General features: G+C 34.8%; 1 protein-coding gene across 1 annotated transcript; it reads left to right on the plus strand.

The window, feature by feature from the left end:
- Window positions 1–11,720: 11,720 nt before the first annotated feature.
- LOC105726382 (putative olfactory receptor 2W6) lies at window positions 11,721–12,647 on the plus strand. Its single transcript, XM_012465805.2, has one exon. The coding sequence runs from the start codon at window positions 11,721–11,723 to the stop codon at window positions 12,645–12,647; it is 927 nt and encodes a 308-aa protein (XP_012321228.1).
- The last annotated feature ends 321 nt before the right edge of the window (window positions 12,648–12,968 follow it).

The following is a 12,968-nucleotide window of genomic DNA, read 5'->3' on the forward strand; positions in this document are numbered from 1 at the left end:
GAGCCACTGTACCCGGCCACTATGTTTTCCAAAGCAGCTATTCTATTTTAATTATCACCAACAACATAAGAGGATACTGTTTCCACTTTATTGAAAACACTTTGGTATTGTCTTCTTCTTTATTATAAGCATGCTGTTGGTTGCAAAGCACTGTCTTGTGGTTTTGTTTTTATTTCCCTAATGACTAATGATATTGAACATCTTTTTTTCTTTTCTTTTTTTGATACTGAACATCTTTTCACGTGTTTATTGGCCATTTGTATATCTTCTTTGGAGAAATGTGTGTTCAAATCATTTGCCCACTTTTTCAGTTAAGCTATTTGTCTCTTTATTACTGAGTTATAGAAGCTCTTTACATATTCTGAGTACAAGTACTTTTTTGGAGATATAATTTGCAAAGATATTCTCCTATTCTGTATTTTCAATTTCTTGATGGTGTCCTTTGAAGCACAAAGGTTTTTAAGTTTTGATGAAGTCCAATTTATCTTTAAGTATTGTATCTAGGAAACTACTATGTAAACCAAGACCATAAAGATTTTTACCTGGGTTTTCTTCTAGGGTCTTATAGTTCAGCCTCTACATACATTTAGGTCTATGATCCATTTTGAGTTAATTTTTATGTATGGTGTGAAGAAGGAATTCAACATCATCTTTTTAGATATACATATATACTTGATGCTTGTCCCAGCATCATTTGTTGAACAGAGTATTCTTTCCCCAGTAAAGTATCTTGGCACCCTTGTCAAAAATCCATTGACCACAAATCTGAGAGTTTATTTCTGGACTTTCAATTTATTCCATTGATTCATATTTCTATCTTTATGCCACTACCATGCTTTCTTTATAACTGTAGTTTTGTAGCAAGTTTTGAAATTGGGAAGTGTGAGTCCTTCAACTTTGTTCTTCATTATTAACATTGCTTTGACTATTTTGTCTCTTGCATTTCTATATTAATTTTAAGTTCAGCTTGTTAATTTCTGCAAAAACAAAAAATTAAAAAGCCAACTGTGATTTTTTTTTAGAAATTGCGTTGGATCTATAGATCAATTTGGGGAGTTCTGTCATCTTAATAATATTGTTTTTCAACACATGCACATGGGATGACTTTCCATTTATTTAAATCTTTCATTTCTTTCTACAATGTTTTATAGTTTTCGGTGAACATGACTTTTACTTCTTTTAACAGAGCTCCAAAAGAGGTTAAACCTCTCTATTGGCTGCAAGGCTGCCAGAGTTTGAATATGATGTCACTGAGCTTGTGATCCCCAAGTTAAAATATCATAGACCTGGACTAGCTTACCAAAATTTAGTAGTTTCTTTTGGATAGACCATTTAAGTTAGTTTGTTCTGTGCCTTAGCTTTATTTCCAGAGATGCAGAAAAGACAAGTCACACACTGGGAGAAAATATTTGCAAAACATACATATCATGACCTATGAGGCCCCTCCTCTGCTGCTGCCACTGCCACTGAGATGCTCTGTCTCACTTCCTACCTATTGGCTGCCCTTGAGAGCAACACCTCCCCCAGTGCCAAGGACATCAAGAAGATCCTGGACAGAGTAAGCATGGAGACAGTTGATGACTGGCTAAACAAGGTTATCAGTGAGCTGAATGGAAAAAAATATTGAAGATATCATTGCCCAAGGTATTGATGAGCTTGCCAGTGTGCCTGCTGGTGGGGCTGTGGCCATCTCTGCTTCTTTGGGCTCTGCAGCTGCTGCTGCTGGTTCTACCCCTGATGCAGCAGAGGAGAAGAAAGATGAGAAGGAGGAGTCAGTCATCTGAAGAGTTAGCCTGTTCAATTAAATTCCTGGTCTCCTGCAAGTAGAGCTTTTTCATATTAAAAAAAAAAAAAAACTGTGTGTGTGTGTGTGTGTGTGTGTGTGTATAATATATACAAAGAGCTCCCAAAACTCAACAATAAGAAAATAAGTAAACCAATTAAAAGTTGAGCAAAATATCTGAACAGATACTTTAACAAAGAAAACATACAAATGGCAAATAAGCATATAAAAAGACAGTCAACATTATTTTTTATTAGAAAATTGCAAATAAAGAAACAGGGAGATACCACCACATTCTTATTAGAATGGGCTAAAATATAAAAAATTGAAAATACCAATTCCTAGCAAGGATGCAGAGTGGCAGAAAATTTCATTCATTTCTTGTGAGACGCAGAATAGTACATCAATTTTCTGATCACTGCAATTCATTCCATGACTCACATAGATAATTTTCTCCCCTCATGTTAGTGAAGTAGATCTCCCATGGTACTCATGGACTTCTCTTTCTGAGTGGAAATTCACAAGGGTATCTTCCAGTTATCTATTCCAATCTCCCCCACTCTCATCTAGCATCTTGAAGGGTCTTGGTTGCTGACCTGGGATTGTGACCCAAACCTTCATTTCTAAAGGTCTGAACCCTTGGTAATCAAGGCCTTCTCAGTCTGAAGTTGCTGCACCTGTCTATTCATGTTACAATGGAATACAGGAGGTAGCCAAGTGGATCTACTGTGCTCCACATGAATTATTCTGTGGTCCCATTGTCGAAAATCAGCCCTGCTTCCTCCTGCTGATCAGGGTCAAATTCCCCTGACAGTATGGTATGGTAGTTAACTATAAACCCCAGGAAGTTTATTCTGAGCTCATCCTTGAATAGGAGGAAGTACATGCTGATTGGTCAATGGGCTGGAGAATTGGTCTATGGAGAAAGTGCATGCTGATTGGTTCATGGGTGAGTCTGGAAAAAGCACCACCTGATTGGCCAAAAAACATCAAGGAAGTTCATCCTCTATGCTCTGGACTCCATCTGGAACTGGCAGCCCAGCCCCCAGGCTTCAGGCCCTCCTTGGCTTGAAGGTTGGGCCTCACTGTGGAACCGCCCCTTTCCACCTACGAACCTATCTGCCTCCTGCCACCATCAATAAGACTAACTCATACTTAAGAGAAGGTATTACACATATGGTAATATAGCAGTAAACACACAATACTTAATGGAAATGAAAGTATCATAGAGTGGAAAGATAAACAGTTAACAAACATAATAGAACAAATTATCCAATGTTTATCTTTTTCACTGTCTTGGATAAGATAGTAATTTTGACACAATATTGTAACTTCCTCATTCTTACCTTTCTCTGGATTGTGAGATTTTGGAGGACATATATGTAACATTTATTTATATCCCAAGCGTCTTTCACAGTGCCTGAAAATGTTTAATGAATAGAAATATATTGCATATCCCAGAGTCATTCTACATTATAAGATTTTGTGGGAATTATTCCTGAGGGATAATTACAGAACAAAAAAGTCACTGATAGAGAATAATTCTCCTAGGTACTCTCACTAAATCTCTACTCATCAAAATGCCACCTAGAAGTGAGGGGATGATTATCTGAGTTATACTGGGAAAGTTTCAGATTTGATGGTGTGAATAATAGTATTGGGTAAATTCCCAGGGCTGCTGAATAGCTCTTAGATGCAACTGTAAAGAAAGGGAAGACAACAGCAACAGGAGCTGACTCACTTTAGCTCTCCACTGTAATCAGTCCTTAATTGACTGTTTTCTCTTCTAAGTCAGATAACCCCAGAGAGTGTTCCATTTTATGGATTATAACAAACTCATTTGAAACTTTTTAACAGCTGCATGCAGCATAGGAAGAACATGTTAATCAGTTCTCCTATCCCAAGAGGTGGATCCCTGTGGACATGGAGAAAACAAGATCATTGCTGTTGGTAGCTTAATTCTAATAATTATTATAATTAGATCTCTAGGGTCTTGTTCTTCCTTCCAACTTTTATAAAGAACTGCAGAAGTTGAAAATCATTTTCCTGCTTGCTCTAGTTTTAAGTATTACTCATTGATGTCATCACTCAGAATCTCTTAAGATTGTTCAGTTATGCAGAGAGAATCACATGAGTTAATATAGCTGTCTTCCAATTTTAGAAGAAAAAAAATGGCCTAAGAAAAACTACTTTTATCAATAAATCTAAGCATTTCTCATTCTTTACTCTCTCCAATCTATAATTCATCTTTCTTTTCTCAACTCCTTCAGAACTTAACTATCAGGGACATTAAGTCAACTGTTAAATGAGCTAGTGGGTTGAGTTTTTTTTTTTTTTTTTTTTTTTACTTAGAAGACACAGAAAACATTAAAAAAATGAAATTAAACTGAAGCTTAATTTTTAAAATTTGCTTTCAAAATTTATCTAACTCTTTTAAATGTAAAAGTAACACAGAATTATATACTACATTTTCATATGGTTATATGTTAATTTTTTTATTTTTAGAAGAATAGGCAAGGAAAATTAAAAATTCACTTCTTTGAAACTTCAGTTATGTTCGCGTATTTATGTAAATCATAGTATTTTAGAAACTGAAGAGGAAGAAGTTCTTCCAAACTCATTCTACAAGGCTATTGTTACTCTTATACCAAAACCATACAAAACTCAACAAAACAAGAAAACTCCAGGCCAGTATCCCTAATGAACATAGATGCAAAAACTCTCAAAAAATATAGCAAACCAAATTCAATAGCACATTAGAAAGATCATTCACTATGATGAAGTGAAATTTGTCCTAGGGTTGCAAGGATGGTTCATCATACACAAATCAATAAACATGATATATCATGTTAGCTGAATTAAGGACAAAAACCACATGACAAAGAAAAGGCATTTGATAAAATTCAACAGGCTTTATGATAAAAACTCTCAAACCAGGTGTACAAGGGACATACCTCAACACAATAAAGTCCGTATATGACAAACCAACAGCTAACATCATACTGAATAGGGAAAAGTTGAAAGCTTTGCCTCTAAGATTTGGAAAAATATACGGATGCCCATTTTTAGCAATTTATTCAACATAGTACTGAAGTGCTAATCAGAGCAAGTAGGCAAGAGAGAGAAATAAAAGCCATACAAATTGGAAAGGAGAAAGCCAAATTGTCCCTGAACAGATGACATAATCTTATATATAGAAAACCCTAAAGACACCACCCAAAAAACTGTCAGAACCAATAAACTAATTCAGTAAAGTTGCAATATACAAAATCAGCACCCAAAAATCAGTAGCATATCTATAGGCCAATAGCAAACTATATGGGAAAAAATCAAGAAAGCAATCGCATTTATAATCACTACAAAAAAAGATACCCAGAAATAAATTTCACCAAGGAGGTGAAAGATCACTACAGTGAAAACTATAAAACATTGTTGAAATAAATTAAAAGTACACAAATAAATGGAAAGATAGCCATGTTCATGGATTAGAAGAATTAACATTGTTTAAATATCTATGATACCCAAAGCAACCTATAGATTCAATGCAATCAAAATAGCAATGATATGCTTCACATAAAAAAAAAATCCCTTAATTCATATGAAACCACACGTACCAAAAAAAAAAAAATACCGAATAGCCAAAGCCACCTTGAACTATGCTTTTGAGGTCTTTGAACAAGAAGGACAAATCTGGTGGCACCAAACTACTAGACTTAAAAATATACTACAAAGCAATAGTAACCAAACAGCATGGTACTGGCGTAAAAATTCATATAAATCAATGTAACAAAATAGAGAACCCAGAAATAAATCCACACAATAACAGCCAAATGATTTTCTACAAATGTGCCAAAAAATACACATTGGGAAAAGGCCAGTCTCTTTAATAAATGGTGCTGGGAAAACTGGATATCAATATGCAAAAAAATGAAGCAAGATAGACTCCTATCTTTAACCATATACAAAAATCAACTCAGAATGGACTCAAGACTTAAATTTAAGACCCAAGATGACAAAACTACTAGAAGAAAATGTAGAAGAAAGGCTTTATAACATTGGTGTGGGCAAGGACCTTTGGATAAGACCTCAAAAGCACAGACTACCAAAACAGACAAATGAGATTACACCAAACTAAAGAGCTTCTGCACAGCAAAGGAAACAATCAAAAGAATAAAGGGATAACCTATAGAATGTGAGAAAATATTTGCAAACTATGCATCTGATAAGGGGTTGATATCCAGAATATATAAGGAACTCAAACCACTCCATAGCAATAATTATAATTATTATTAATTATCTGATCATGCCTTTAAAATAGGCAAAAGATCTGAAAGACATTTCTCAAAAGAGGATATATAAATGACCCACAGATCTATGAAAAATGCTTATCATCACTAATAGTCATGGAAATGCAAATCAAAGCCACAATGAGTATCACCCCACCCCAATTAGAATGGCTATTTAATAAAAAACAAATAACAAATGCTAGCATGGATGTGGAGAAAAGGGAACTCTTATACACTGTTGGTGGGAATATAATTAGTACAGCAATTATGGAAAACACTGTCAAGCTTCCTCAAAACATTGAAAATAGATTAAAATTAAATTAAATTAGATCGAATCAAAATATGATCCAGCAATCCCACTATTGCATATGTATCCAAAGAAATTAAAATCAGTATGTCTAAGAGATATCTGCACGCCTATGTTTATTGCAACAGTATTCACAATAGCCAAGATATGCAATCAACCTAAGTACCCATCAATGGATGAATGGATAAAGGAATGTGGTATATATACACAAAGGAATGCTATTCAGTCATAAAAAAGGAGATCTCATTTGTGGCAACACAGATGAACTTGGAGGACATGCATTAGATGAAATAAACCATGCACAGAAAGACAAATATCACAATTTCACTCATATGTGCAATCTAAAGAAATCTATCTCATAGGAATAGAGTAGGATAGTAGTTACCAGAAACTGGGGGATTAAGGAGAGGGGAGTATGAGGAGCATTCAGTCAATTGGTACAAAGTTACGATAAGTTATAGTAGTAAATTCTAATGTTCTTTTGCACAGTAGGGTCACTTCTAGTTAATAAGATCGCATTGTATATTTCAAAATATTCTGTATTAAATACTACTCTATATCATATGTTAAAACATTATTCTATATATTAAAATATGTATAGTCTTCTATAGCTAGAAGAATTTTGAATGCTCTCACCACAAAGAAATGATAAATGTATGAGGTGACAGTATGCTAAATATCCTGTTTTTTAATTTATTTATTTTTTTGAGATGGAGTCTCATTCTGTCACCCAGGCTGGAGTGCAGTGGCACCATCTCGGCTCACTGCAACCTCCGCCTCCCAGGTTCAAGCGATTCTCCTGCCTCAGCCTCCTGAATAGCTGGGACTACAGGCACATGCCACCACACCTGGCTAATTTTTTATAATTTTTTTTAGTAGAGATGGGGTTTCATCAATATTGGCCAGGTTGGTCTTGAACTTCTGACCTCGCTATCTGCCCGCCTCAGCCTCCCAAAGTGCTGGGATTACAGGCGTGAGCCACCGCACCTGGTCTCCTGATTTGATGATTATACAGTTTATACATAGCAAAGTATCACACTATACACCATAAATATGTACAATTATTATGGACCAATTTAAAAAATACTTTTTAATATGAAAATTTTTGAAAGAATAAAATGGATTAATTGAAAATCCCCTTCCTTCAAACTTTAGTTATCTTGGCATATGCATGTTAATTTTAACATTTTAGAAATGGGGAGGCATTATACCTGAAATTGTGAAACACAATTTTTCAAAAGTTAAATGTATTTTATATATTTAATATATAACTATATATTAATAATCGCATTAATTTTAATATAGTATTATTTAACAATTTCTATTTACTCTGTATTTAATACCATTTTAATATATTTAAAATATATTTGAAATATTTACTATATAATACTCAAAATGTTTAATATATTTTTGTTTAGCTTCCATATCAACACACACACATTAAATTTTTCTGTGACTTTATACTCTTTGTTTATGAATGTACAAACATTTACTAAACCGTTATTCAGTCAATAAACATTTAGTCTGTTCCCTTTTTTAAAACCCACAATCTAACTGTGCTATGTTTTTTTCTTTTTGCACTTATATGAATATTTCTAACAGTAACTTCCTAAAAGTGGAATTAATGGGTTAAAGACTTGTGCATTTACCAAATTTCCAAAAATCTGGTAAAACTATCCTCCAAAAATTTAAAACCGATTTACATTCTCACACACAGTTTATGAGAGTGCCATTCTCTATCATCATAGATTGAATATGACCCAACTGAAAAGTATGTACAATATGACATGAGAAAAATAATTACTGATTGTTGTGTTAATTTGTACTTATTTAATTATACATTAGGTTGAAAAAATATTACATGTTTTAAGACCATATGTATTACAATTTCAGTAAACTGTATCTCACTATCCTTTGCCTATTTGTCTTGTCCAGGCAAGCATAATCCTTTTTATTTGAAAAAAACGTACATACTGGAAAAAGCTCTTTGATCACTAAAAATATTTGCCATCTGTTCTACATATGCGTTGTAAATATTTTTCTCTGTTTTCAAAAACAGAGCAGAATTTATCTGGAAACTTATTGAGCCATCGTGATTTGTTCATTGTCCATAATACTTGGTTCTTACATTCCTTTTTACTTCACTCTTATTTGTATGAAATGACATAATTTTAAACCCAGATAACATATATATGTTCTGATTCTGAAATAATATTTTTAGGGTTAGTCATGAATTTCAAATAACATCGGTTTGTGGAAAATGTAAGCTTTAATGTCTCACAGCAACGAATGTGCTCAACGTTTCTTGTTAGGCTACGCGCCACTCCTAAAGAAATCTCTCCAACCCTTAACTTCCCTTAGAGACAATATTATCATTTTGGAGGTTTTTGGGGAACATCAATCAATCAAATTTCATGTGTTTATTTTGTATGTAATATATTCCAGTAACTTTACCAATTGAACCTGTAAATAAAAGTTGCAAATCAAGTGACAACAGCAAAACAACAACAAAAAGAACACTTTTGGATTCAATATCATTTTCAGTTGGAAATTATATTAAAATATAAATTAGACTGTAATATTCTTTCCTAAGAAAATTGACTAAATCTCAATTCAAGAACAAAGAAGTGTTCAAATATTGTTCATATTTGTGCTATGTTGCCAAATTTATTTTTTGCCCCACTAAACTCCAAAAATATTTTACCATAGAAAGAAAAACTCGAATTTTAAAGACATGAATAGCTATCACTCAGATGAAAACCTAAAAAAGGATCCAAGAGTTTTGATACCCAATCATCTGATGTTACTCCATGATTTCCCATAAGAATTTACTCTTCTATTCCCTTCTGCAGCACTAGTTAATTACCCAAAGGAGCATGCAATCCCCATGATCTTTGCAAGAAAGCATGTTAAGCCAACTATCAGGTACTACTTTTGATCCTAAGAAATTAGTCCTCCATTTTTTTCCCCATCTGAGTCTATAAGACCTTTCAAATCTGCCTTGGTTATTTTCTAGAGTCAGAAGGACATCCTTGCCATGGAGCTTTGGTTGACAGCTCCAGAAAGCCTGATGAACACCAGATATTGTCCCAAATGGCAGGTAGATAGAGGCAGAATGTGAACACTATTTTTCCGTTACTATTGCCTCTTTTCTCTATAATTTAATTACCCATAGCAATTACTCCATTTTACCTTTTTCTGAAGTAGTGCAACACCATTACTCTAACACTTAAATCGTAAGAAAAGGAATCGCATGGCTTTGTTCCTCTTTTATCTTCAAAAAAAAAAAAACTAGAATCTAATGCAAAGAGAATTTGGAACTTATCCGCTTGTTTCTTGACACATTGAGATTGTTTTAATTACTTCTATATGATTTCTGGTGCGTTCGTGTCATAACTGTACTGTTACTTTCTATTTCTATTAACCACATAATCTTCCACAAAATCCTAGATAACAATCTAAGCCAGAGGAAATAACATGAATATTTCTTCTTCTTATATGCTTTGGGAAAGTTGAAACCAGGTAAGCCTAAATGACCAGAGAAAATGGAGAAATTTTTCTTTACTTTGGTATACTATATTTGACTATGCAAAATAAATTTACTATAAGAACATCTATGTCAAGACATTATCACGAAAGACAAGTTTTTCATTTGAAAATCAAAATATCCGTGACAAAAGTTTAAGTCCTACTCTGTATTTATTTTTTCTCAATTTCCCAATTAAAAGCAGCCACTAATTCTCTAGATTGCATCATAGTGTGAAGTATATTTTACACCCATATTGTACCTGCTGCTCCATTTTTACACTTCTCCTTTTCTCTGTTATTTTACTTTTATCCTAGTGTCCTTTAATCCAGTTGTGAATATGTGTCTTTTATGAATCAATCTCACTTTTTTCTTCTTAGCCATGTTAGGGTCATTTTTTAAAATTTCTGTTTTTAAATTATGCTTTTTAAAATTCCTTTTTAGTTACCACATTCTCCTTCCTTTGTTTCTATTCATCCCTAGTCCCTATTGCCATGCACCTCTCCTCTGTAAGCTAATCACATTGTTTTTAACATTTGCGAAAGACTAACTGAAGACAAAGTGTATTCAAAGTTGCCATTTTATTACTGGAAAGAATATCCTCTCTGACTTTGGCAATCTTGGTTGCAAAATTCTGTTGCTTACAAAGACATGAATTGTAGAGATCCAAGTTGATGGTATTTCATGGGAATAAAGAACTGTGATATTTAGTAGATACATTTATAACCTGAGTGAAAAGATAACATTAACACTTTATGCCACAATAATTAGGATATAATAGTCCAGCTCATAGTGGGCATTAGTTCCTGTGTTTTGTGTTTTTCAAAAATGCAAGTAGTGAGCTCAGCCATGGTTGTCACATTTTCAGGTCATTGTCAACATTGAGGGCATGTAGAGACAGTTACTAGGGTGATAATACACCTGATAACCATGTATAAGAAGACTGAAGGAAAGTGAATGTCTTGGACTTCAGAAAATTTAGTCAAGATGTAGTAAATGTCTATAATATGTTAATGGATGTTGGCTGGGTGTGGTGGTTCACGCCTGGCCGATATCCATTCAGTCCAGCACTTTGGGAGGCTGAGGAAAGAGGATCACTTGAGGCCAGGAGTTTCACACCAGCCTGGGCAAGACAGTAAGATCTTATCTCTAAAAAAACATGAACAAAATTAGCTGGGCATGGTGGTAGGCGCCTGTAGTCACAGCTACTCAGGAGGCTGAGGTGGGAGGATTGCTTGAATCTGAGAGACAGAGGTTGCAGTGAGCTGAGGTCATACCATTGCACTCCAGCCTGGGCTACAGAGCAGGACCCTGTCTCAAAAAAGAAAAAAAATGTTAATTATGTCATATGAAGAAGTATTAGATTGGTGTGTATTCAAAAAAGTCAAAATAGTATCCTGTCTCAAAAAAATGTTAATTATGTCATATGAAGAAGTATTAGATTGATGTGTATTCAAAAAAGTCAAAATAGTACCCTGTCTCAAAAAAAATGTTAATTACATCATATGAAGAGGTATTAGATCGATGTGTATTCAATAAAGTTAAAATAGTTTGTCTTGTGCATTATAGGGAGAAAATACCTACATAATAAAAAGAGGATTATAAACAAGAATTTCCCGACAATGAAACACTTTGCCTTATGTGTTTGAACAAATGATAAACAGCTTATATAGCTAGCTGGCAGAAGATATGCTACAATTATTGAATGGGATGAGAGACTTCCCCCAAATCCTGACATTCAATGGCATTCAGATAATGCAGATTAAATATTCTTCATTTTGTCCCTACCAGCTATACAGATGATATGAAAGGAAGGCAATGGAAAAATGCAATGACAGCTCAGAGTACGGTTTTATCTTGGTGGGTTTCTCTGATCGCCCCAAGCTGGAGATGGTGCTCTTTATAGTAAATTTTATTCTGTATTCCATGGCTGTGCTGGGAAATTCAACCATAATCCTTGTGTGTATATTAGACTCTCGACTTCGTACCCCAATGTACTTCTTTCTAGCAAATCTTTCCTTTCTAGATCTCTGCTTCAGTACTAGTTGCATCCCACAAATGCTGGTAAACCTCTGGGGCCCCGACAAGACCATCAGCTATGCCGGCTGTGCTGTCCAGCTTTTCTCTTTCCTTTCCGTCGGGGGAATTGAGTGCATTCTTCTGGCTGTCATGGCCTATGACCGCTATGCTGCAGTCTGCAAACCTTTGCACTACCTGGTCATTATGCACCCCCAGCTATGTCTAGGACTGGTGGCTGCAGCCTGGGGGAGTGGACTGTTCAATGCCATTGTCATGTCACCACTAACAATGACCCTCTCCAGATGTGGCAGCTGCCGAGTTAACCACTTCCTCTGTGAAATGCCAGCACTGATCAAGATGGCTTGTGTGGATGCTCGTGCAGTGGAAATGCTGGTCTTTGCTTTTGCCGTTCTCATCGTCCTACTGCCCCTCGCTCTTATTCTTGTCTCCTACGGCTACATCGCTGCCGCAGTGCTGAGAATCAAGTCAGCTGCCAGGCGATGGAAGGCCGTCAAGACCTGTAGTTCTCACCTTACAGTGGTCTCCCTGTTTTATGGGAGCATCATCTGTATGTATATGCAGCCAGGAAACAGCTCTTTCCAAGACCAAGGCAAGTTTCTCACTCTCTTCTACAACCTGGTGACTCCTATGTTGAATCCACTCATCTATACTTTAAGGAATAAGGAGGTGAAAGGAGCACTGAAGAAGGTTTTGGGGAGGCAATAATGAACAGGAAAAGTATGATAAGTTATGAAGTCTTAGGCAAAAGATCTTTTCCAAATACATTTATTTTGTGCTTATAATAAATGTAGCCAATGTGTCAAACATTCTTGGATTTTAAAAATATGAATAAATACACTGAAGTATATCCAAAGTTAATATGAATCAACCATAGCTACACATGATATAAATGTCTTAGCATAATAATATTTAGTAAAAAGAATTAAGTCCCAGAAGAAAGGTGAAATAACTCTCATACAGATATAAAATAAATGTGTTAAAGATTTTATTCAACTCAATGAGGGACCCACGCAGGTATAATAACTG

Source organism: Aotus nancymaae, unplaced genomic scaffold, assembly GCF_030222135.1.
Source record: "Aotus nancymaae isolate 86718 unplaced genomic scaffold, 86718_ANA_hifiasm-v0.15.2.pri h1tg000051l, whole genome shotgun sequence".
In the NCBI taxonomy this organism is placed as follows: domain Eukaryota; kingdom Metazoa; phylum Chordata; class Mammalia; order Primates; family Aotidae; genus Aotus; species Aotus nancymaae.

Bases quoted from the DNA above. Each gene is read 5' to 3' on its own strand.
- LOC105726382 (XM_012465805.2), top strand. From the start codon at position 11,721: ATGGAAAAATGCAATGACAGCTCAGAGTACGGTTTTATCTTGGTGGGT.